The 26,999-nt window shown below is 38.8% G+C and overlaps 3 protein-coding genes across 5 annotated transcripts; 1 reads left to right on the forward strand and 2 right to left on the reverse strand.

Annotated features, from left to right (window-relative positions):
• Positions 1-204: 204 nt before the first annotated feature.
• Positions 205-10,250, reverse strand: cers3a (ceramide synthase 3a). Of its 3 annotated transcripts, none has more exons than XM_030765642.1 (11): positions 10,179-10,250; positions 7,644-7,826; positions 7,117-7,234; positions 6,556-6,674; positions 6,213-6,270; positions 5,097-5,147; positions 4,480-4,572; positions 4,144-4,272; positions 3,868-3,974; positions 3,251-3,404; positions 205-1,627 (listed from the first exon to the last, which is right to left on the reverse strand). In XM_030765642.1, exons 2-11 carry the CDS (start codon positions 7,823-7,825, stop codon positions 1,493-1,495), a joined length of 1,146 nt encoding a protein of 381 aa, XP_030621502.1. In that variant the 5' UTR covers position 7,826; positions 10,179-10,250; the 3' UTR covers positions 205-1,492. The 3 variants fall into 3 exon arrangements, with proteins under 3 accessions (XP_030621502.1, XP_030621501.1, XP_030621503.1); XM_030765641.1 differs by lacking the exon at positions 10,179-10,250 and adding an exon at positions 8,994-9,091; XM_030765643.1 differs by lacking the exon at positions 10,179-10,250 and adding an exon at positions 8,990-9,009.
• A 2,347-nt stretch (positions 10,251-12,597) lies between these two features.
• Positions 12,598-15,773, reverse strand: lins1 (lines homolog 1). Its single transcript, XM_030765100.1, has 6 exons — positions 15,678-15,773; positions 15,283-15,372; positions 14,943-15,087; positions 14,085-14,675; positions 13,413-13,599; positions 12,598-13,324 (listed from the first exon to the last, which is right to left on the reverse strand). Exons 1-6 carry the CDS (start codon positions 15,771-15,773, stop codon positions 12,598-12,600), a joined length of 1,836 nt encoding a protein of 611 aa, XP_030620960.1.
• Positions 15,774-16,382: 609 nt separating this feature from the next.
• Positions 16,383-21,238, forward strand: asb7 (ankyrin repeat and SOCS box containing 7). The gene is made up of 5 exons (XM_030766338.1): positions 16,383-16,432; positions 17,518-17,625; positions 18,025-18,281; positions 19,061-19,666; positions 20,940-21,238. Exons 3-5 carry the CDS (start codon positions 18,071-18,073, stop codon positions 21,077-21,079), a joined length of 957 nt encoding a protein of 318 aa, XP_030622198.1. The 5' UTR covers positions 16,383-16,432; positions 17,518-17,625; positions 18,025-18,070; the 3' UTR covers positions 21,080-21,238.
• The last annotated feature ends 5,761 nt before the right edge of the window (positions 21,239-26,999 follow it).

The following is a 26,999-nucleotide window of genomic DNA, read 5'->3' on the forward strand; positions in this document are numbered from 1 at the left end:
TTGGTATGTACTTGAGCTTACAAACATGAATTTACTACCTCCTATCTACAATGTTTTTATCATGTTTCATGAGTAATTTAACATTGAATATTCTGAACATTAAGTCAATGATATCTATTCTGAAAAGTTCTGTTTTAAACTGTAGGAAACTGTCGTTTGAATTCAAACCATCAACACAACAAGAGACCCAAAGCCTTTCTTAAGAATTATTTTTACTAAAACACTTCATAATAAAAAGAAAATGCCCTTCAGTGACACATGTCTTCATTATTCATAGTATGGCATAGTGGGTTTTGCTTATATGTGTTATATCCATTCACTCTCTCATGAATGTCCTTTAAATGTCCTTTAAACATTACTAAGACACAACTCTTTTGAAAATTTGGTTAAAACAGAATTGCCAGGGTTCTTGTGGTGGAGTGGTAAATTACACTGCACAACCATTGCAGAGGTTGTAAGTTTGAATATTTGTGTTACCATCAGCCGGGCCAGGTGTTGTAAATAACATAAGCAGCCATGTTCTGTGAGGGAATGATGGAAAGGATACCGTCCCAGTTACCATGCTTCAGCAGTGTCCAACCTCACAGGTATTACAAGAGACATGCATTAGTCCTCATTCTCCAAGAATGGCTTAAGGGTCAGCCATGTCCAGTACTTAAGGCGGAGCAGGGATTTATACATTCCAAACTTAGGACAAAGAGGGGTAAAAGAAAAAAGCTTGTAAAGTAAACTATCCCTACGTGGGAATGACCATAATGTACTGTAAAAACACAACTTTTGCCTGGTGACGGTAAGGGAAGGACAGTCAAAGAGATAACTGGTTACCTCACCAATTACCTAAATGGGCTTTTACATGGTTCATGCTTAGAGGAGAAACAATTGGTGGATGGATGATGCCCCTTACAGTGTGTTATTGTTCTCAGCAGGAGAGCTAAATACACCTGAGAATGCACTGTAAATTATCATCTGGGGACAAAAACAAACAAACAATGTAACATTTACTTTCACATTGTCAGTTGGGGTCTCCTAGTTGCAGAGGTTAATGTAAAGCACACAGATAGTATGGGATTTGTTACTTAGGGTTTCTAAAACTGTAATGAAACTGTTAGCTATTCTCTGTGGGTTCTTCATCTGGTCTTGACCATTTAGCAGACATTTGATATGCTGCTATGCCATGGCTAACACTGTTTTCATCAGGACAAAGTGTTTGGACACAGAATTTGAGCCAAGCCACAAAGTGTCTCCATTAACACTGTACAAAACTGTTTCATGTCTAGTTAAAACTATTATTGAAGGAGTTTTTGTTTTTCAACAAACTATTAGCATGCTGTCCAAAGTCATAAATCATATGTGTGATGTATTGTTGTTATTATGCCAGTATATTTTTTTTTTCCAAGCTTCACCACTGCACAGGCCTGTATCTGGTCCACAGGTCCAACAGTCTTAAGAGGTGGCACTCTTCAGAAGTGTCTCTGAGTCTCAGTGTCAGCCATCAGTGATGGTTCCCTACACTTCCCCCTCTGTTGCCGTTTAAAACCTTCTGATGTCCATCATGGTCCTCCGTCGTGGTACTGTCTTCTTCGTCATCCTCCTCTTCTTCATTGTCGCTCCTCTCATCTTTGGTCAGCTGTTCCATCAGAGGGGAAAAGAGGTATGAGTCAAACAAAGAAAGAAAACACCAGTATCCGATAAAAACAGCAAGGAAAACTGCAAAATCATACAAGCAAAAATGTGTGGGGGAAAAAATGAATGCATGTTTCATAAGGCCAGTGACCCTAACTTATTTTATTTATTTATTTATTTATTTTTCAAAAGGCTTTGTATAACAAATTATACAGCTGCCCTGAGTAGTCAAAGAATCCACCTCTATCTTAAACTGAAACCACATTTAAACACTTCTTTATCACCACTTGTAACCTTTAACAATTCCTTCTAAACTTACGTCGTGAACTAAAGAGACTGCAGAAAGTTAGCTCCCCCTTTCCTGAACAGTATAAACCTGGTTTTGTGGAATAAATCAAAATAATACCCAGAACTGGTTGTAAAAAATGTGCGCCAAGTATTTGACTTTCACCCCACAAGAAAAGAAAAAAAAAAAGGGATTTCATGCGCATTGAATCACACCTATTTATGTTTCTGAAAGCAACAGTCTGTTAGCAGACAAAGTGAAGTAATGAACTCTGGCACAGACTCTACCAGTCCAGAATCAATCACCTCGCCAAAGCAATAATTCATATATTATGAAATACAACTCAGCCATTTTGGTGGACTGAAAACAATGGAGAATGAAACACCATGGTGACGTTAAGTGCAAGAGGCGATAAAAAACGAATTCAGCCTTTTGTATGCTGTGAATAATATTAAATTGGGTGTTGCAGAGGGAAATGGTGTAACTGTAGCAGGTACATATTTCTTAGTAAGTCACAGTGACAGCCTTAGCGGATTGTGTCACACCTCAGGCATAACAGGTAGTCTATATGAACTTTAATACACAAATGGATATTTTCTGTCCATAGCTCACTGACACATCAGACTTAAAGGTGCTCAAAATAATACATATGCCGACTAATTAGTATTTATTTATAACACAGAGTAGCGAGACATCAATGAAAACTAATGTCATAACACTCAAGTGAACTGCATGACTGCAGTGATGGCCCCACCTGTGTTTACGGACAGACTTGAGGACCGGATGAACAAGTATTGATGCAATACAATTTGTGCCAGTTTGGTTATGTATTATTCAAGCCCTTAGCTAAATCAGTCACACCCATCAAAAAAAAGAGAAAGGCCAGTTGTAACATGAAATCCACCATGAAAGCCTATCTGAAGAGGGAAATGAGAGTGATAATTAATAGGCACAAATACTAAATGTTGTAATGTCATTTCTTCCTGCTCTACAGCATAATTGAACATTGTTGCTGACAAATCTTTGTACTGACTGGAATTCATCTTGCAACATTTTAATTGTACAGAAAATACAATGGTTCATTTTGTTACACTTTCCTGGGCAGAATGTTTTAATTGTGTTTTAGCTGTATCTTATAAAGAGACTATTTTATGGTAACATAAACATTGGCACATTACTGATGGCAACAAACTTATCTGAAACTGAACTGAACACATTAAACAACAACAGGTAAAGGAAGTCTTTGGTTATGGGATGTAAAAATATCATTTATGAGACGGACAAAAGAAAATGAATATGGAGTTGGTAAACTTTTGACTGGTAGAATGAAGAGTTACTTACACTGCCAAAGAGGAACTTTTTCAGCATGCGAAGTATCAGGTAGGCCCAGAAGATGTGTAGCAGCAAAAGGATGACTAACATGACATTGAAGAGGTAATATCCAAAAAAAGGAGGAGTGTAATCTAGTGGGTAGACCCAGGTACAATGGATGATCCTAAAACAGATCCAAAGGACTTTTTTAAATTGCAAAATGAACCTTCCCGGGAGGTATGACACATCAGATAAGTTGACAAACCAACATTTTGCAACTAGAAGAGCTCTGGTTCATTCAGGAAAAAAAAAAAAACCCACAAAAGTATTCTCCAGGAAACATTTGACCCGGGGCACGTTACATTGTTTTCTATCAGTGTAGTCGAGGCTCTCGTGTAATCTGTCTCAATTAGTAACAGATTTTCTCAGAGACTGGATGCGTCTGGACCGAGGCTGACGTTAAATGCTGTGCCCAAAGGCATTTCAAGATGGAGCAAAGCGGTTAACTGTATTTGGTTGGTCTCCAGTACATTGTGAAGTCTTAAATGTTTACTCTTGAAAAGCTCACTCATTATAATAATGTTGTTCCCATTCACACCTTCTTAATCACACAAACGCACAGAGAGAGAATTTCAGAATTTACTTACCAGAATGGAAAAATTATAAGTCGGGTCACCATGAATACTATGGCAAACATTACAAAGATGGTGTTGCAGGTTTTCTCCCATTTGGCATAATTGAATAACTTAGCAGACTAAAAGAAAAAAAAAAAAAGCATGCTGTCAATTTATTAATTATTGAAGTACTTTCATGACAAACAAAAAAAAAATGTTGCTTACTTCTGTCTTTTTGCTTCTAAATGGTTAATGTAAGTGTGTAGGCTTTGTAAAAAGAGCATCATGATAAAAATAATCATTACTTACCTCCAGAAATACATCAGAAGCATCGTGGACGAGCATAACTAAGCAACCAACGCGGATGTAGTTAGCACACCAAGAGAAGGCCAGAAGAGCCAAGGTGGTTAAATGATGGACAATTTGTTCTTTGAAATCCTGCCAAAAAAAAAAAAGCATCAACTTATTATTGGTTTTGTCTGTGCTTAGATTATTATTCTCTTAGTTCATAGTTAAATTTGGGCAAAAAAAGTTCACGTAACAACGAAGTACAATAGCCGGTGAAAGTTAAATTACTGGAACATTATCGTCTTCTAATAAACAAAACACAGATATAGCTCATTAACACTGATGTGCCATACTGACCTTTCGTTTAACATCAAATGTAATGCTGAGAAGAAGGGACCAATAGAAGCTCATCTCCAGTATGTAATACCAGTATTGTGATTGGAGCATCGACTACAGAGAAAAAAAAATTTAGTCATCGTGGTTACAGTACTCAGACCATTAATATTAACTGAATTAATTGTATTTTTGGATATCAAGAGGCATAAAACATCTTATTTAAATAGAGCATTAGACACATCAGTCATTTTTTAAGATGTTCCCTGTTGATGTAAATCAAATATACTGACATCAAGTTCTTCATTAAATGAAGTAAATCTCAGTAACACTCTATCAAACTGGATGACATCACTTTTCTTTTGACGAGGGCTTAGATCTCAGTAGAGAGCAGTTCCAGAAACATGCCTCCCACTGAAATTGCTGTTTGATTGGAGCAATCAGCTTTTTTTTATGACCAGTGCTTTTATAGCCAGTGCAAGTTTGAGTATTGTATGTAATGTCTATAAAATGTTTGGCAGAAGTTATCAAAACTGTATCTTTTATTATTAATGCCCAGATTTGAACAGTTTTGACGCGTGAAGTTTCTGCCATTGGTTCTGTTTGAGCCTAAAGATAACTGCCACAAGGTAAAACCCCACCTGTTTTGGATAAGCAACCCACACTTCCTTAAGATCGTAAAACCAGGGTTTCTGCAAAAGAAATGAGCAAGTTATGAACACAGCACAAAGCAGCAAAAGCGGCAAAAGCTGATAAAATCTAACTGTAGCTGATTATGTAGCTGGCAATCTCCACATGGAATTAGAAAACATCAGACCTGTGTTGAGACATATGGCTCATATGTGGCACAAAGACCGAAACAAATCAGATACCTGCAAATGTAACCTGCATCTAAAGACTTAGAGTGGATTTCTTCATTAATAGGAGTTCACAGTGCGACCCTGCCGCAACTATATTTTCCAATTATCATTTGGTTCAGTAATGTGGAGGACAAAGAAAGTGTTTGTCACTGTTTTGACAAAAACTTGATTTGAAATTTTGAAATGTCTTGATGAGTCGGTTCAGCTGATGGTGGGGCTACTATAACAGTGGGGTGCATGAAGACATAGTGGGAGCTATGGGGGAGAGCATGAACATTAATCCTTCACTGATTTCTATCCATAGCTGACAACATGAATGATTAGAGTGATTTGTCAACAGTCCCAATTACCACACTGACTGCTGCTGAGTCATTTATCTGGATTATTTTGAATGTATGGTTAAAGCAAACACAGAGTCAGTTCAGAAAAATAAAGCCCAAAAGACGGAAAAAATTAGATGCAGGGTTTGGAACTGAGCAGTGTAAGTGCAGCTTATTTTCAACAACACAGCACATTTATCACCTCATTTTGGATGGTCTGTTTCATAAACCCTGCCTATACTCTGAAGTGCCAATGCCATCCTTAACTATGATAACACAGTCTCCTCTACCTGTGAACCTTAACCCCAAGCCTGACTGATAGTGCATCATATCTTATGCTGAGACCATGTTTTTCCACACGGCGTTGCACATCAATCACCAAATCCACACTATCTCAGAATCTTACAGTTATAGAGGCACTCTGTGATCCAAAGGTGAACTAGTACGGTCATTTCAGCTTTTAGTTTTACAGAAAGGTTTTAGGCGAACAGCCTGCCAATTGCACAGGCACAACAATGTGTATAACTAATGTTATAAGCCTGAGTTTGGAACATAACTAGTAAAAAAAAATACTTACATCATGCAGTGCAAGTATTCCTCCTAGGAAAGCAAAAAGGTAGACGACACATCTCCAACTATAGAGAGGAAGACAGAGGAAAAATCCATTTTGTTATATTTGTATTGAATCGTGAATACAATCATTTGACATCACTTCAGTTTCGTATGCGACCCGTGTGTAGTAATGTGATTCTGATTGAGAAAAGCTGCAAATGCAAAACCAGAAGATGTGACCAATCGCAGCCCGGCAAGAGACACCACAAAATAAATTAATGAGAAATTAAAATCTATTGTACCACTTTAAGGCCAGCTCATCACATTTTTACTCAACACACCTGCAGATGGCTCTGAATTTACTTTACCTGGCCTCCCTAAATTTCTTCAGGACCCCCGGACGCTCATGGTTTCGCCTCCTCCTGAACCAGCGCTCCACCTGCCTGTTTGTCAAACTGCACTTTTTGGACAGGCCTTCAATATCCGTCTGGGGTAAGGAAAGAAAAGGTAAACTGGACTCACACTGGGTAGTATGTGTTTAGATGCATTCAGATGTAATGCCAATAGAAGACATTTCATCTAGATCTTAATGTACCGCCATGGTGGCAGGCAGAGACCAGTATTCCTCCTTCTTATTTCCTTTCATGTATGGATCAATGCAAAGATGTGCTATACATCCAGGCAACACTGAATCATTCCTTTTCACTCGTTAGCACACAAGAAGCGCAATCACTACTACACAACATAGAGGGTGGTCTTCATCAGTTTTTTTTTTCCTACAGATGCTTACTAATGAGCTCATGTTGTATAGATGGATAGTTCTAAATTGTCTATGAAAATGTAAAAAGGTCAAAACTACTGCCTTTGATAAAAAGAGCCACAGCAGTCTGGAGTGAGGCTGCAGCTTTGAGCTCAGGTGTAAAACATACCTGTCCTGGATTCTTAGACTGGGCGGTGAAGTAAAGTTCTAATATGGGAATGTGTTCTACTTTGTGCCTGGCTTTTTCCCTGACCCCAAGAGATGCAGCAAGTGGTGTGGCTATTAACCTAAGAAAATAAAAATAAAACATTAGATATTAAAATATTAAACAGATGAAAGCAATTGCAATGTAGCAAGTTGCAAAATAGAAAACTGTTTAAAACTTCACATGAAAGTAACATTAACATATTCGCTTGTTTTGTTTGCTTGTTTGTTTGTTTGTTTGTTTGTTTAATGATTCTCTTTACGACACTAAAAATCAAACAGAAACATAAGACTTGTATCATGTTTGTGGGCTGAATAAGATATAATGTATAATTCTGATACTGCTGTTTTTCTAACCACAACCAGACAAAAGCCGTACAATAATTTTCTCCTTTTGGCTTAACAGCAGAATTACCGTGTTTCCATTCTTAACATAACTGAAAAGTGTTTTCATTTCTCTGTGTGTGTGTGTGCCTACAGTTCATTTCTCACCTCTCAAACAGGTATCTAACAATGAGGAATCCTACTGAAAAGGGCACAGTAACATAGAGGTCAGAGGCCTTGGCGTAGACAAGCCCTTCTCTATCCTCCAGATCTGCCCATGTGGAATTCCACGGCAGCCATAAGCGGTCCCACCAGAACCAGTCGTTGATAGTTTGCATCATCCAACCCATGCTGCCAAAAAATATATGACCTTGTTATCAGCTATATCACAGAGCAAAATCCCAATCATCATGCACTGTTGCAAAACTATGAGCAGAGAATCAAAGTACTATCCCAACATATATTCAAGACAGTCTCTTAAGATTCAACCCATTGGCAAAGTGTGAATATGTTTCTAGACAGACACCTTTTTAATGTATTAAACCTTTTGGGATGAGAAATTTATCCATAAATCCTTTTCAGTACACAAGGTTTTAACAGAAAAAATAGCTTGAGTCTTCAGTGTTACAGAGGTGTAACCAGATTTGTCCTTTATTTCTAATGTGAATATTTATACAGCCAGGGCCCATCTATGTCCAACAGTAATTCTCATTTAGAGCAAAATTGCCATGCAGTTAGTGAACCCACAGTGTACATCCTAGCAACAGGAACCACGGTGAGAGATGAAAGGTGGTGAAGAAATAATGTGGAAAGCTTTTAGACCACATGGTGATAAAATTTATTAGTTATGGTAAGTTTAAAAAAAAAAGACAAAGGCTCTTAGAATGCCCACAATGCCTTTCCAACAGGCTTTTAGATCTGCTGACACCAAAACAGCGGTGTGGGAACAGAAAATGTAAATAGGGGTATGGCTCACCTGAGACGTAACCATGAGCTCAAAAGCACATAATCTTTTCTCTGTTTCTACCAGCGAAGGGATTGCATGTAAACACAGTGCCGTGCTATCTTTTACCATTCAAATGATTCTAAACAAAAACACAATACCAGAGCAATCCATAACATCAGACAATAGGCAAAGTCCTTTATTAAATGCATAAGATGGGTTGTGAAAACAAGGTATACGAATTACAAAGTTAATTGTAAGTGAATGGATTTCCGTTTAGAGAAAACAATTACTCACAGAGGACAGGAATGATTGGAATACGATTTGTTAAAAACATCCCTCGGTCTTTTGACAGAACGCTCTTTATAAAACGACATTCTTCAAAGTCAATGCCCAATGACTTGAGTGATGTTTCGAAGAATAATCATTAAGTGCACTAAAAAATGTAGTAGTGAACAATAGATTACTAGAAGTAGTGATATTAGTATTAGAAACCTATCCCTCATAGCTTTTATATTCTGCAGTTGTAATGTTGCTTTTGACACAACCTAGATCCACTTGCCGAACTTACCAACCTGGCCAGCAATGATGCCATCAAGAAACAACGCTTTTTAAAGATCACTGACCAATGGATGGCCAACAGAGCTGAAACGCTGCCCTACTTTGAAAGAAAACATCTCAAATATATGGTATTAACTACCTCTGCATTTTGATTATTGCTTTTCATAACTGACTTGTATCAGCCTTAATATTGACATGAACCCACACACTGTTTGCTTAGTGACAAAGTAAACAAGGTAGGCTCCACGTGTACAGTCCGGGTGGAACGTCACTGTCTACCTCCCCTTTACTTCACCAGTCAAGTCAACATGACATAGATCCACAAAATTCCACAAAACAAGATTTCTCAACTACTACTACTCAACACAACTAAATGTGTTCGGGTAACTGTACAACAACAATGCTCCCTTGCTGTTCTCCTATAGGATAGTGGCTCAAGCGAATTGGATATCTAAGAAATCCTTCACGCTGGGCAGTTTCCACTCTCCTTACCGGGTCTGATGACAAATGGGTAACCGTTTCTGATAACATGTAATGTGTAAATGAATCATTTCTGATAACAGCTTGAGAGTAGGTGAAGCATCTCTAAAAGGTAGAGTTGTACTGATAGTACTCTCCAGAAACAGGAATAGGTATCAAGAGCAAAATTGTATAGGGAATTTCAATTAGCTAGTCATTAAAGAGAGCAGATGCGTGTTGTGCAGTTACATCTAATTAGAAGAGACTGAGAAGAGAGCAAACAGACATGCAAAATAATTTTTTAAATGTACTTTCATTCAACCACTTCAGAGGGGTTTTTTGTATAAATCCTACAAAGGGAGTTGGTTTCCATGAAGACGTGATCAAGACAAACATGGCTTAAAAATGAGACATTAAAGCTGCTGTAATTAAACCTTGATGAGGTATTGCATTGATTTACCTCTCTAGAACGGCTAATGATGGCGAGACTCAAAACCTCTGAGAATTATTGACTAGACAAAAGTGACCATTCAGTTCCTGTTCATCAAAAGTCAAACAAAGGGACTATTTGATGCGTTAACTGAATGTTAACGATTCCTTTTATACCAAGAAAGTAAAAGTATTGCATTTGTCATGTCAATCTCTTTGCCTTCATTTCCATTGAAACTGCAATGTAACTTGAGAAGGAATAAAAAAAGAGACACATTAAAAGAGGAAAAAAAGTCACAAAAACCCCTTACTTATCTGCATCCAAGGTCAGAGCAAAAGTAGGGTAGCAGGTTTAATTTTCTTCGTAGAGCTCCACAGGACAGTACATAGGTAAAGGGCAAGCGTTCCACGTTGCTGAGTTCTATCGACGGTGGGAAACAGTGGGGCATGACAGCAGACCTAAGCACAGCCACACTGGAACACTCTTTGTTCGAAATTCTTTTTGGTCACACCCAGTTTAGTTGCAATGCAACCATCCCCACCCCCCTCTTAGGTGAGCAGCCATTCACCTATGTTTTCTGAGTGACACAGCCCTACCTGCCACGGAAAAAAACTACGCCCTGAGGACTCACCTCACCTTCCTTGTTTGCATGGTACACCTGATAACGACAGAAGCAGATTGTGAGATACTGTTCTACACATAACAGTGCCTCCAGTAAGAAAACAAAGATAAAAGTACAACTGCAAGCCGCAGTTAACGGTGTTCAAACAGAAAGAATTCAGAAATTCCTCAGTTCAACACCACCTACTGGCCAAACAGTCAACTCTCAGGTAGTTCTGAGAAATATATTAAATTCCCTAGGAAGTTAAAGCTTCAGCTTAATAAGTAAAATCATTCTGTATTAACAGACAACTTCAGTATTTACTAGACTATAGTGCCACCTATTGGATGGCACTATAGTGTCATGGTTTAGGACAATCTCATACACAGGGCACAGTGTGCAAGGTTTCAAATTAATTTGACAAAAGCCAAAGAAATTACAAACATTTTCTGTAAGTAACTGATATGTAACATTTGATAAGCCTGCCTAATGCCTACTATAATATTAATGGCTAATGGTAGACATGGTTTGGAGTGATTCCTTTTTGCAATCTGAGATAGAACTAATTCATCAGCAGTACTGCAGTATCTCAAATAACCTGATTGTGTAAATGGCTTAAGAGTTTCAGACATCTCAGTGTATTTGTCTTCTGTAGTATCTTCAAGCAAGAAATACATGCCAAATTTTACATGTTTCTCAAAACCAAGAAAATCTGGAGCAATATATTTGAAAGACAAACATGTTTTGTCAGAGACATCACATCCGCAGACATAACTTGTCTGTGGTGATCATACAGTTTGGACTAGAACTCTCTCAGAGAGCAGCCTCTTTAGATATAGGCTATTGTTGTTGCAAAAGACAAAATGGCATGGAGTCTTTTAAAGGCCTTAAACATGAATAAATTAGAAAATAAGTAAAAAGTAAATAAGAAAATCCAGCATGGCAAAAATATATGGAACATCGGGAGACCCCTTCTGAAACCAAAGAGTCTAGGGGGAGAGAAAAGTATTTTTTACATTAAGCCACATAGTTCATGAGTAACAAGCCGAAATGTGAAACTATTCAGTTTGTTGTACTATAGCGCCACCATTTGGATTATCAGAGACAGTTTTACGAGTACAGCAAAATGCTGCGATCATTCCTGCCAAGTTTCATAGCTGTGTAATTTCTCCATGAAGAAAAGCAGTAGGTACGAATAAGGACAAGAGTAAGAATCATAACCAAAACAAAAGGGTTCCAATAGCTGTTAGCTGAACCCCTAACAGCAAGCATTCACTCAACAGTTCATAGGGGCGCTATGTGCAAATGAGTGACATTTCAATGCATACCATGAGCATAATGCCCTTATGAGACATTGTAAAGCTTTCACAACACCTTACAAAGCCCGGACAATGCATTTACATCCGATACAGGGATCCCAGAGTAGTTTAGGCTAAGCCATAAGCATATATTTAAACATTATTAGAGAACCTTTAGAATCCATAATTAACTGTGTCTGCTCAGCAGGGTTAGAATCAATTGATAAACGAGTTCATCAATTTCAGTTAAACTGAAAAATTGAAATCTAACTTTGAAAGAATATAGAAAAGAATGGAAAAGAATATTGCAAAATTCAGTGTGACTGGACACAGATCCCACATCAGGGACAATAATAGGGTTATTTGAAGTAGTTAAGAGGGTGTGATTTGAACACAGTTCCCAGAAAGGGAATTCTAAAATGCAATCTGAATTATAATACAGGTAAATAAAATTTGTGTCACTTGTTCTTGTAGTTATTAAAAAGCATTATAAAGGCTTTATAATGCCTCAGAAACTCATCTGTAACATATAAAGGATACAATTTCCACTTTTTCATTGATTTAAAACAATGAACAATTACTTGCACAACAAGATAATACCAACTTTGGTGAACAAAAAGGGAGAAATCTCTATTTTTACATTATACAGTTTGTTTTATTGTTTCAGCTAACAATGGAAAGAGTAATGAAAAAGATAACTTAAATAAATTCTTGTGTCAGCGAGTCAGACTTTGACAGATGCATTCTCAAACCACATAAAACTCTGCCTGAGTCTCAAAGCAATTGTGTAAAGTTTATTCCCTCCTACAGAGATCAAATAGCATCTAACTTTAATTCCTGCTCTTATCCTCTATGTTGCTGAGCAGTTTTAGGAGTGAGGTAGGATTATATGGGAATAGGTTGCTCTTGTGCAGCCGGATTATAACTGCCCTAAGCTCCATAAGGCACGACATCACTTTACCACTCAGACACTCAGAGTGAGGGTTAGTCTGGGCTTTGATCACATTGTGGAATGATCTGGAATGAATTTGCTCTCCTTTCCTTTCGCTAACAGGCTCCATTTCAGCAGTGTCAGTGTTCTTGCTTGTCTGAAAGTCCAAAATGCTCTGCTCCTCTTCTTCAGAGTCCTCTGAACTTTCATAATCCACAAGTCGAGGAAGACAGTTCGGCAAGACTTTGCTCCCTTGAGGGCTTGGGAGACTGCCCAAGGTACCAACTGGATTGACAGTTATTTCTGCTTTACTTGCATGGCTCACTGCCGATACATAATGTGAGGAAATGCTTTCATTTTCTGTCTTTGATCGTCTCAGTGATGCAACCCATTGTGCTTCAGAGTCACGCTCTTCAATACTCTGACATGACCTGTTAAAGCCCCACCAGTCATCGTGGAGAAGCTTGAGGTAACGAACGCAGTATTCCAAAAAACAAGTCTCGGACGAAATGAGGAAGTCCAGCAGTACGGTGTGGTCAAAAGATACACTTTTGAGTAACAAAGCAAAGTGACAATGTGGGTTACCGCCCCAACTGCAGGGATCGACATTTGTGTTCAACTTCAAGCTGTGAAGGGAAAAAAAATATGTTAAGTCATGGCTCAGTAAAAGTAATCAAAATCAATACATTAAATCCATGTTTTATTAATCCATACCTTCTCTGAAACAATGAGAGAGAAAGTAAAGTATTTGCTGCTTCAATCATATCATCATCTTGTTCTCTGAAAACTAATGACATCCAGGAGCAATGGTGGCAGCCTTGCGGTAACTGTGTCCCATGCAGCTTCAGAAACGGCAGTAGTTCAGTCAAATACCACTGAGTGTCCACAGAATGTTCCACACCTAAACACGCAGAAGAAAAGAACTTTAAGCTGTGACTAAAGAAACAGGGTTATTTAACTGCTGTCATTAACTGCTTCTAATGTTACAAACAAAATATATCACACCAAGTCAAAGACAACACTCAAGTTCTTAGTCATAACCAAAAAGGTCAGAGATGACCTGGGGTCACTAGTCAATTACACAGGCATCTAGTTCAGTACAAAGTAAATTATGAGTGAGCACAATATCTGCAACTCCTTTACATCCAGTCATCAGACTGATCGCAGGAGTCTTTAGTCTGGATTTACGATGCATTTAATCTTGAAAAATCCAGCTCTGACTTGAATGTGCAAATGTAAATTGAAATGTATAGTACAGTACTTCACACATGAACGACAAAAAATGTCTGAACCGGAGGCCTGGGTGTTACAGATTTCACAAAATTTACTTGGCAGCATCCTAAAAACATTTGAAAATAGCATGTAACCATCAAGGGGAGTAACTACCTCTGCTTGTAACAGACTGACTTTTGTATCCGAGACTCTTGAGCAGAATAAGGCTAACTGCCCTGAGCATCACATCATCTTTCCCACTGCCAGTAGCGCTCGTCTCACAACTCCCACCAAAGAAGCTGGCATGTGGCATCACAGGCACACACTGGAGCAAGCCAGAGTTCACCCCCTGCAGGACACTGTCAGCCAGTGCACACATGTCACCACTCAGACTGCTGTCTGCCCGCCCAGACTGCATTTCGCCTGAGGCCCAGTCTTCTCCTGCCTTCTGGAGGAGGCTTCTCTTCAGCAGGAGCATGGCTTGTTTCTTCACAGCATACACAACCTGGTATTCCATTACATGCAGGAAAGCTGATGACTCAACAAACAAAAGTCTCTGAATGGAGAAGCAGATCCCAAGCCTGATTCTAGCGGCAATGAGTACTTCAAGAAGGTCAGTGAACGAGCACAAGGTGGTCCCTAAAAGTTCATCACTTTCAAGGCCGAATACCACATTGCTCAGTTTTGGCTTCTCTTGTGGGAAAAGCTTTGAATACAAGCCAGAGAGGCTCGGATCAAAATCGGCAAGAAGCTTCAACAAAATGTCTGCGGAAGGATGATCATAAAAATCCATTAAAATTAAAAGAATAAGAAATTAACTATAGCTTATATATTTAAAAGCAATGTACAGTAATTTATGGGATTATAACATTTATAACAGATATATACATGCAAAGAAAAAAGAGACAGAGTGTAAAAAGTTAATAGCTCGCAAAATGCAACAGTAAAGAAAAAGATGCAAAGAAACTAGCAACAAAGTTTCCTAAACAGATGTGATCACTTTTGTGCCAGAAGCAAAGAGGATTTGCTTACCATTTTTACACTCATGGTCTCCCCTTAACACTCCTTTGATTACAGCGGTGAGGGACCACAGGCATGCATCGAGTGCAATGCAAGGGTAAGACCTCTGAAACGTCTCTAAACACATTTCCCTCCAAATGGAACTACATTTCTTCTGCTGAGGAGAAGAAGGCACCTTAAAAATCAAACAATCAAACAATATAACTAGGTCTTCACTGTTTTTCTCTCCACAGTGCAGTTAATGTGAAAAAAATGCTTGATAACTGCACAGTGCCATCTCAGTAATGAGTATTTTATGCCAGGCATATTTAAACTTTCATGACAAATTGCTAAAAGTACTAAAAATACTTACTGAGTTGTGGATATCATAAATGACACAGGATGACACACACTTAGCCACCAGATGTGAGAGCAGCCTGTCCTGACTACCAAGGAATGGTAGCTGTAAAGAGGAGAAACATGTAAGAGTCAGTCAGCAGTCAGCAATGGGCAATAATAACAGGCTGTGAAACAGCATGGCATACTCACAAGTCTTGACATTAAATCCATTTCTTCGAAGAGTATTCGTGTTAATTCTTCATAATAGCATCTAGTGTCTTCTGAGAAACTTTGAGACAACAGCTTAGCAATGATTTTCTCAATTACAGTGAGACAAAGGTAAGCTGAATCCTTCGCTTTGTCATTGTGATTGCTTACAGACTCTACAGGCGGATAAGATGGATAAGTTAAATGACCCAAATAAGATACTACAACAGTCGCAAATTTCTGACTGCTCGTGCTCGGGGGAACATCAGATTGCAACACTTGAAACAATTCTTTAACGCTCCTATAATCGTCATCCATACTGAAACACCATGAAGATTAACTTCAGTTCTCACTTGAAAATAAAACACAGTCGCTTACATAGTCTATTGTTGAGTAAACTGACGAAATATTGTGACAAACATCTAAACACTGTACATTCATTATGGATTACCCAAAGCTGAAGTGAGTTCCTGTTTACAGAATGTTGCACTATGGGAACTGTAGTGTATGGCATGCAACCGTGCCTTTTAGTACGACTTTTTCCTTTCCCAACCGATGTATCAATTTATTGAATCCTCACAGAAGATACGTTTATTTCATGACAGATGTAACGAAAAACTTGAATAGGTGTTTAAACGTCTGACTTTATTTAACCTGTTAAGCATACATGATTGGGAGTTTATTTGAAAGTATACAAAAATAATATAATTTGTAAATATCCCGCATTTGCCAAGTTGGGGTCACCTACAGTTACTGCTTATAAAGCTAGTGTTTCCCTCTTGATAGCATCAGTGGAACCCGGGCAGACGCCAGCGGTGAAAGCAGCCGCAATTCGACATAATTTTGCAGCAGGATGCCGTTTTGACAGCTCAAATTCCCTGCTCTTGAATTCCTATTGGTTGAGGGCAGTCCGTCGAAATTGGGGTTTGGATCTACAAAGTGGATGGCTAGCTAATATCTACATTTTCACCGATCAAGTATGAGTGATGTGTTTTTTGTGCTTTTAGATTATGTCGTCAGTAGTTTTTTGCAGCATAACAGTTGGGAGGAACTAGATTAATCAGCAAACTGTCTATTTTTGGAAGTTTTTGTAACTCTGAAATCTTGTGTAGTTGGAATTGGACCATCTCAATACCATACGCTTGCTAAAAGCTAACATGGCTAAGCTAGGTTACCTACAAACATTTGCTGTTTTAGCTATTAATTATCGATTGTTTTGTTTGTGAACTCACAGCTAGCGAATAAGCATTTGGTAAATTTACGGTAGTTTAATCTACCTGTTTTGCCGTCTTTGGTTGTAAGTGTATTGTGTGCTATAATTTGTCTTTTGATATGTAACGGAAGCCCTATTCTACTTGTTAAGCTAAATGATTGTCACTGAGAAAAAGAGGCAGCTTCAGAATTGGCTAACGTTAGCAAAGGATGTTGCCCACTCTATCAGCAGGCTAGGTTAAGTAGCTCAACTAGATATAGCTAGGATAAGCTAACTAAGCTAGCTGGGTTATCAATTCATTGTTCGTTCCCTGTCAAGTCGTCCCAGTTTGGTTACTTTCTACTGTAGTCAATGAACTGAATTGACTACTGAAGCGACCCACTCATTTAAAGATATATTATACTGGTATGACATGCCAGTTTTCGATTCATACTGCCAAAATGAATTTATTTTGCTGACAATATGTGGTTGAGGTTGATGCCCAGGTCGCTAACACTTCAGAGTCGAACGCTAGCTATGGGAGCGCATTGACATTTTTTGAGCTAGCTAGCTGTAACAAAGATATAGCTAACCAAGTTGGCTAGTTAAACATATCAACAATCAGCTGTGCCTATTTTGGCGTTGCATTTTGAGGTTGGTTTCTTCCAGACAGTGGGATAGACTGACCTAGCTAAACATGATAACCTATCTTCATCTGTAAGCATTTTCACGGTTATGAAGTGGCTAACTTAAAATGTAGTTTGTGATGTTTGCTAAGGAGCGTTCTCAAGTGACTACTCTTGATATTCAGAAATGATTGTTTTTATAGAATGCTCCGTAATCAGCATTGTACTCTCTCATAATTTCTAGGCATTCAAGACAGTATTTGTACAGGGGAGTTTGTAACCGCTTGGCCTTTACTTAAATATGGACAGAGGAATCAAGGAGCTGTTCATATGTAAAAGCCACTGACCAAAGGTAAAATTTAAGTTTCCTTTGCAAGTCTAAGGGACCGCATTATCCCAGTCTTGTCATTTCCGCATCTTGTCATGTCTTGTCATGGATTTTATGTCACGAACCTTTTTTTTTTTTTTTTTTTTTACATTTCTAACTCTCTGGATGTTTGCTAGCACCGCCTGCTTATGAGTTAACCTTGTTATTTAAGGAACTGCATTCCTACTACATTTATTTATTGTTAATGTTGTGTTCATTTATACTTAATAATGGAGTAACGACTTTAAGTAGAATGCAAGAGCATGAGGACCTTACTATGCCTGTTTTTTGGGATTTCTGTAAAGGCCCTCCTAATAGGTGTCCCACGTTCCCCTGCAGGATTTTTATGTCATTTTTCATGACATGTTCGTGGCTCTTTTGTAGCTGTACTGCAGGAGAAACTGACCTCCATACTGCGAGATGTAACAGGATGCTGAACCATCACTGCAGAAGGAATCCAGAGCTACAGGAGGAGCTTCAGATTCAGGCAGCGGTGGCGGCCGGGGATGTCTACACCGTGCGCAAGATGCTGGAGCAGGGGTACTCCCCCAAGATCCGGGATGCCAATGGGTGGACTCTGCTCCACTTCTCCTCAGCCAAGGGGAAAGAGAGATGTGTTCGTGTCTTTCTTGAGCATGGAGGTGCTAATTTTTTATTTTTTTTTTTTTTTTTTACCCTAGTATCATTTGCAGAGTTCAGTTACAGTAGACGTTTGAATTGTATGTTTCTGGGAGATGAACCTGTATCTCGAATCCGGGCATTGTAGCAGATCAGTTGTTTCTATCTGTGATGAAAGGTCATGAGCTCTGGTTGGGAGCTGGTGGGAAATTTTGTTCAATGTTTCGTTGGTGTAGCGCTCAAGTGTTATACAATGTAACACATCGGTTTAATTTAAGTGATCTCTGTTAAGTAAGAGTCTTGCCACTTTCTTTTTTAATGATATCATGAGCACATTATAATCTTAGTATGAATATGAGAATATTGCCCCTGTCCCTTATCTTCTTCTCTGTGTGCATGTGATCAGCCTGAGATTTGTTACGTTAAGGTTTTGTCCAGTTTCGTTCTTTGATACTCTGTGATCCCAGCATCAGCTGCAGTTATAGCCCTCAAATGTTTTTTTTTTTTTTTTTTGCATGATGACAATTGATGCGATAATGGATATGATTATTTCCTGAGAGATATTAGGCAGTTCATTGTTGTATGTTGTCATTTCTGTAAAGTGTAAGATTTAGTTCAGAAGCCAGGGGGCGCTCTATAACTGGACAATTTCTGTTACGGTACGCAGATCAGTTGTAGTCATGTGCTCGAGCAGCATAACAGGAAAAGAAAAGTTTAGTATGTTATTGTTGTGATATGTTGACCTATACCTTGTTGCAGCAGCCAGTCATCTGTGTGTTTTATCTCTGTTTGTGCCATGTAGCGGACCCCACAGTGAAGGACTTCATTGGGGGCTTCACAGCCTTACACTATGCAGCCATGCATGGCCGAGCACGTATCGCCCGCCTTATGCTGGAGTCTGAGTACCGCAGCGACATCATCAACGCCAAGAGCAACGACGGCTGGACGCCCCTGCACGTCGCTGCGCACTATGGCCGCGATTCATTTGTGCGCCTCCTTTTGGAGTTTAAAGCCGAGGTGGACCCTCTGAGCGATAAGGGGACCACCCCCCTCCAACTGGCCATCATCCGCGAGCGCTCCAGCTGCGTCAGGATACTGCTGGATCACAACGCCAACATCGACATCCAGAACGGTTTCCTGCTGCGCTACGCCGTCATCAAAGGCAACCACTCGTATTGCCGCATGTTCCTCCAGAGAGGCGCAGACACCAACCTGGGCCGGCTAGAGGACGGCCAGACCCCGCTGCACCTGTCTGCCCTCAGGGATGACGTTCTGTGTGCACAGATGCTCTACACGTACGGGGCAGACACTAACACGCGGAACTATGAGGGACAGACGCCTGTAGCTGTATCTGTCAGCATGTCTGGCATCAGCCGTCCCTGCCTGGACTTTCTACAGGAGGTCACAAGTAAGTTACCAAGCAATTAGCTGTAAGGTTTTTGGGGGGGTTTTTTTTGTGCTTTGGCAGACTTTTTTTTTCATAGATTTATAAGTTCTAAAATCAGCAGAATACTTTTTTTTTTCCCTTTAAAGTTGGCAAGTGTGAAATGTCATCTTTGTCATCACCAATTTTGGTGGCTGTTGGTAATGACTTTCAGGTTGACTGCGAATGACCCAATGTTTTGGGCTGTTTATTTTAACTCGAAATGTACCTCTGCTCACAAGCCAACACATTCTCATACTTCAAAGCGAAACTACTCACATCACTGTCTCTTAAAAAAAGAGCCATAGTGAGGAACGTATAGTGAAGAAGGTAGGTTAAGGTAAGGGGTGCACTAGAGGTCTTGTAGGGGTGTAAGATGAGGAGCCATAAGGAGAAATACACAGGAGCTGAGTTTTGCCTGGCACTTCCCAGGCAAGCACCCGTGAAGATTGATGTTCAGCCGCCAAACAGTCAAGCATCTGAGAAAAAGAGCCCACGTTACCTGAAGCGCTAATGATGTAGTAAGCACAATACCTGCATTCCTGTGCTCTCTCTCAACTTGGATATCACAATATCAAAGCAGGCTCCCTCACACATACTCACATTGTACAGTCCGTCCCTATTCAGGTCCAATCCATCCGTCAGATCAGCTTTCGTCAGTTATCAATTCTACAAAAAAAAACTCTTTAACACGTGTATTTATGTCTTCAAGCTTTGTTGCAGTTCTCAAAGAACTTGTGTGATGCGATTCTTATAACATTGATTTCACCCAGAGTACAAACTGGGAAACTACGGTGAAGTGAAGTACTCATATTGACACTAGACAGGGCATGCAGATGGCCCCAGCTATGCCTTTGTTGTGGTTTCTCCAGCTGCTTTCATTTGTATACGCGTCCTGTGGCACATTGGGTGGGGGATGGCCCAGCTTTCCCCATTAAACTGATGAACTTATGAGCTGGATTTCTGGAAGTCATTTCCAACTTCCCAGATATCTTAAAGAGAGCAGATAACGAAAACCGAGTGACCTTGAAAACTGAAAGGGGTTTGTGTCACAGCGCAAACCTTTTAGTAGCACAATGCAAGCCTTTCATTAATGGCTTCCTTTATTTAATGAAGTAAAAAAAAAAATAAAAGGGTTTGGCTGTAGAAATGGGAATATGTTTTGTCAGAAATGTGAAAGCTGAAGATTCATTCATTAACGATACAAAATGAATTATTGACTTCTAATGCCAAATTGTTTTTTTTGTTTATGTTTCAGGACAGCCAAGGACTTTGCAGGATTTGTGTAGGATAAAGATTCGTCAATGCATAGGCCTTCAAAGTTTAAAGTTCCTGGAGGATCTACCTATTGCCAGAGTTATGAAGGACTACCTTAAACACAAATTTGACAATGTTTGACAGCAGCCTGCTAAGCTGTTTCTCTAGAGACTATGCAACCTCTGTTTTCCTTACTATGTACAAAACTCTGGGAGCAGGTGCACAGTTTTATACAACCATGTAGGTACAGTGTGAATATGCATATTTCTATATTAATGAAATGGCTTTTTAATCAAAAGGAATGAGTATTGTCGTGTAGGAAAAGAAACTGAACTCTTGTCATGGTGTGAACATATCTTGCATTATTGACCATGGGGTGAATTACCTGCTTAAAATTTCTTTATTATTATTATTCTTAAGGGGCAATGCCTTTAAAGAGTTAGAATTTGCCTGAAATCCCTGATAAAAAGATAATACTGGAAGTTTCCCCATTCTTTAATATTCACACATGAAACTGTAGAACAGGATTTGCTTCTCTTGTCTTTACAAGAACATTCTGTTTTTCTCTCTTTTTTTTTTCTAAATTGGACTTATAACTGTGAGAGCCTAGAAGACTACTCTACTAATTTCATAAAACATTTCTCCAGTATATATTAGTTTGCTTCCTACATTGAGCTAATATTCAAAGTATCAGCTACAAACCTGATGCTTGATGTCCACAAAGAATGTTATCATTTTCTACAGTGGCATGCATCAGGATGTAGGCCTTAGATTTCTGGACACTTGTTTCAGAAAGGCGTGATATTAGTTGTCAGAGAAGAAATTATACTCATTTATGCCATCTCAGTTTCAAAATGCATCAAAAATTAAAATTAGTACAGCGGGTTTTTTGGTTGGTCGGTTGGTTGGTTTGTTTATTTTGAGGGGTTTTTTTTTAGCTTTTCAAAAATGTCTAGCATTATTATTTTGCTCACCAGAAGGTTTTTTTTTTTGGTCCTTTACAAAAGACATTCATTTCAGTAAAAGTTGCCAAGTGTGAGAGAATCACAGAATAGTGTGTGCTTGGCTTCAGAAGCGTCTGAATGCAGTGTTTAGGTTTAGCTTTGAGAAATGCTGATGGGTGCATATGTATAAACACACACAGAAATCATTAACAAAGAAAATGTAAATAATTGTGTCATATGTACAGCAGATATTTTTCTAGAATTATTTAAGCTATGGACTTGTTATTGAATTGTGTGGGATTTGTTAAATGGTCTTGTGGTTTGTTTTTTTTGGGGGTTTTTTTTTGTGTGTGTGTGTGTGTGACTTCTACTAGTTTTGCAAGGTGCTGAGGTGGTTGGGGGGGTGGGGGTGGGGGGCTACTGAGCAGATCCCTGACTGATCAAACCCGCTTGGAATCAAGAGAATTGTATGTCGAGAGCTACAGTCAGTGAAAAATGATTCCTTTTATCTCCCCTGTTTTGTTTTGTTTTTTTCATTATTATTTAATGGGATGGCCCCTGCACCATACATTTAGTTTTAATGTAACTGCTAAGTGCTTAAAATATTCAGTACTTAAATGTGTGTAACTTAATCCAAATTCAAATTATACTGTGAATTACCAATTGAAATGAATCAGAATGAATTTTTCATTTCATGTGGACTGGTTTGGTTTGATTTGTAGGATTTAGGCTCAATTCCTGCAGCAGTAAAGTCTTTTACATCTACCTGCTCATGGAGAGGATTTGATGGTCGTATTGTGTGAAACTGTACATTTTGCCTTACTTGTTTCACTTTACTTAATTGTTTAAAAAAGATTTTGTTATTCAGTACTAAACAAAACAAAATCTTTATTCTCTCTTTCCAATGTCCAAGCATCTAATTAAATACTGTAAGTAAATTTCTCAAACCAGGAGAGGGTCTTTGAATTTGTGCGAGTTGATTTTCTTTTTTTCAACCATAGAACACAAAACACTGCCTACCCATCATGTTGAATGTTTGTGAGCATTGAAGTAATATATTCTCTCAGTATTGCTAATTTGCTAATAGAGGCATTTCCATCTTAACACTAGAAATACCCAGAACACCAGCTGCCTTTTCCATTACTGTCATAGAAATTGACAAAAGTTGCCATTCATCAGTGAATGATTGGTATTAGTGAACATATTTGCACAACATCATCAGATGGGGTGTACTGTATGTGTGTGTGTGTGTTTGTTTGGTTGTGTGTGTGTCTTAGAGCTGTGCCTGTCTTTCAGTGTGTGTGTGTGTGTGTGTGTGTCTATGTCAATGAATGAATGCCTTTACCACAATGTATTTTTTTTTTGTCTTAGCAAAGTTTGGAGGACTTAAATGAAAGCTTGTGTGTGCAGTCAGGGAATGCTAGAGACAGAGTGGAATCGTCTCCTAAATCTTACGTCTTCCTTATCAACTACTGAATGTACATAATTTGCTGTTTGTTGAGTTGTAAATGTATAATTGTGTGAATAAATGATTCTCATAATGTCATTGTTGCTTTTTTTTTTTTTTTTGGAAGTGTTATAATTTTACTGTGTTTTGGACACAGTTGAAGTGTTATGTGAAATTGGTTTCCATACATTTTTTTAGTTTGGATGTCTCCAATAAACTGCTCAATGTGTCTGTCAATCAATTTATGATAGTGCTTTGATTTTGGCTTTAAAAAACCTATTGTAGGGTTTGTGTTTGAAAATTAGATATGTGAAAATACCAACCAAGTTCACCATGAGCAGTTCTTACTACACTTTTTTTTGTTACACGCAGGGGTTGAAAGTTAGATGTCAAAATACAATGTTTGTAAATTTACTATGAACTGTCCTCTTGAATCATAAAGCAAGAAATCTTTCTTCCTTTTCCAGTTAGATAAAGAGTATAGTAATCCTTTTTTTTTTGGTGCTGGTCCTGCTTTAATGAACTGGTGCCAGACCATTACGTTATACAGACAGGGTTGTGCTGGTTCTACAGTGGGAGAGTCAGAGCGTTCCTCTTCCCTGTGCTGCTGGCACAACATGAGAAGAACAGCCACCATCCCCAGTCATACTGTCTCAATGGCACCATATAGATTTCTAAGTAGGGACACCTGAAATGACACAGCTTGGCACTCTGTCAGCGTGTTTCCAGAGACATGTATCGCTTACTCTAGCATGGGTGGTGTTTTGTTTAAAGCTCTCGCTCTTGCTCTTTCTCTCTCTCTCTCTCTCTCTTCTGTTCCCAGGAATGTAGACTTAAATAAAAGGGTTTCTGCTTTCGTCTCCTTAAGTTCATGCAGAGGTATACTGCCAAACGCTGACTTGGGTGACCCAAAAGTAGCAGTGATATATTTTTGTATTACTTTACAAAACATAGGGTGCTATCATTTATCAAATCACAGGTAACGTTACATTATAAAACAATGCCATCTCTCTGTAACCATGTTCCCTTCCAGACATGAAGAACAATGTGACTATTGTTAGGAGCCCATATGGCCTGTTGGAGAGTTGTTGTCCTTGCTATTCTACAGATACATGTTGCTTTGGCCAACCCTCTCAGACAGGGAAACTCCCTGAGTTGATCCCATATCAATATGGAAAAGGAAAGATCCTTTTGATAGCGACATGGACGATCTCTCTGGAGGGAAACATGCAAAACAGACTGAATGCAGCGTGACGTGAAAACGGTTGTTTTATCTGAGAGGATGTGGTTGTAGGTGGGAATGCAGTGATTGCCTCAAAGGTCACTTATCAAAGTTCCGCTCTTATCGGCATTATCTATGTAAATAAGTCATGAAATGTCATTGTTTGTGCAGACCAGGTTAAACAGCGAACAGTAAAATAAAATTTCATTGTATAAACCAGTGGTTAACACTACTGTTTATTCTCCCAAAAATAAGAAAAGAAAAGAATACATTTTCCGTACTTGCTTCAGTTATTTCACTATGATATGTGTTGATTCCTCAAAGAAATAGATTTTTCTATAGATGTATTTAATATGGAAGTGGAGCCCAAATAATGATTTGTATAAACTGAGCCTTCCTCCGATCCACACATGCAGAACAACTGCCATGGGCTTTGTTTTCATGCCAGATGTAAGCAAAGCAAATATGGCACGTGCAGTTTATGATTTACTATGTATTATTCACAGTGTATATCTAATTTCATGTGATGCTGATTGCAGTCATTTTGATTTGATTTTTTCATTTGCTCTTCTAAATTAACACAATTCCTTTTGCAGGGAGAAATACAAATTTCCATTTAAAAAATGATTGGCATATAAAAATCCAATATAAATAAAAATTATTGGACAGAGCCCCAAAGGTATTGTATGAAGCTGAAATTAATGCTCTTTTATGAATAAATATATAATCACATAGAACAGTTGTCATGTGGTTCCAGGTATCAGAATTGCAATTAACCACAATATTTTGCTTCCAAATTGATATTATTAATAATTATTTATCCTATTAATTTTTAAATTGTAATTTTTATGCATTATGTGATTTAAATATATAAAATATTATACATAAAGTCAAAAATGTTTGATGCAATATTAATAGTATAGTTGTGTTTACTATTTTCATTTATCTAACATTTCATTTTGAAAACATTCATAGTAAATGAAACTGACACTCAAAAGTTTCTTCCTAAAACAATGAAAATTTTAGACACAGTGCAAGCAACAAACCTGGTGCGTCACATGTAAATTATTCACCGTCCTTCCTGTGTTGTAATGGCTGCAATTTGATTTTACGGTTGGTCATGTTTGAGTGTGGGGGTGCAGTAACATGTCTGATAAACATTCCTTTGTGCCAGTAGATAAACTGAAATTCCTAGGGTCACCCTAAACCATTTCCACTCTCTCCCTGTCGCTCTGTATCAAACAGATCAGCTCTCAAGACAGCTGTGTGCCATGGACTGGTATGTGACGCTTGGTACCGGGGTCACTACAGCATGACCAGGAACTACAAAAGCACCCTTTCTTGTCACCCAGGGGGCACAGGTACCGCAACCAGCTGTTCTAATGTCGTTTTATCAACTCTTCATTTTGCGGCGAAAGTAGCCCGGTCTCTCTGCCAGATGCTTGGCGTGCTGAAGCAGAACAGAGTGAAAGGCCAAGAGAAGAATTCCCTCCCGCTGGGCTGGAGGAATAAAAGCCGGGCGAATGGAGACTCGGCCTGCCTCCTCTGTACACTGTCTACCATTGTGTGCCGCGCTGGTGTAATGTAAAGCCCTAATGGTAGAGCGGTACAGGTGCACCAGGGGAGTGGGGTAACCAGAACGCCACTCATTAAGCAATGGGGAGAGTGGGAGAGAGAGAGAGAGAGAGAGAGAGAGTCAAGGTTGTGGGAAGACAGATGTGTAATTATCCCTGAGCAGAGGCGATAAGACGTTAACGATGTGGTGCATGGGGGAGGTCAGACGCTCTACCGGATAATTGTCTGTAAACAGATTAAATCAATTAACACAGTACCTGGGTTAATCCAGTAGCACATGCTGCTTTTCCTGGGTCAGTCCTTATTTGCCTGCTGTCCCTGTAGTCAGTTCTTTTAAGAATGACCATTAATAGTAGCATGTTTTTATGCAATGGGTTTTTTTTTTTTTTTTATTTCATTGTATTTGGCCTAAAATGTAGTCGCAGCGTGGATTTGACTTATTGAGGGTAATATGGAGTGGATTTCGTCTGTCTAAAACTCTATGAAGTGAGTCTATGAATCTTTTACCTCTACATTCATTAACCACGTATTATACTTATAGAATATGTAATGCACATCTGCAGGTGGGGAAAAAATGAAAACACTGAATAATATATGAATATTCACTGTCAAATAAGGCAAGGTGGCTCCTCACTTACAGAAGAGCCTTAGTATTTTCTGGGAAGCTGTTATACCCACCTCTTTCTACGACAGTATTTTCACAAAGTATAGAATCCAGTTCTTTAAGGGACGGTGAAGGCAGAAATTTGCTCAACAATCTATATCCCATAACCTCCCATTAAAGTTCAATGCAGGAAGTTTACATCCCATGACTTGGGAATCCATGGAAGGTGTTTGACTTTATCCTGATGGTGATGAAACCACTCTTGAATG

Source organism: Chanos chanos, chromosome 2 (genome assembly GCF_902362185.1).
Source record: "Chanos chanos chromosome 2, fChaCha1.1, whole genome shotgun sequence".
Lineage (NCBI taxonomy): Eukaryota > Metazoa > Chordata > Actinopteri > Gonorynchiformes > Chanidae > Chanos > Chanos chanos.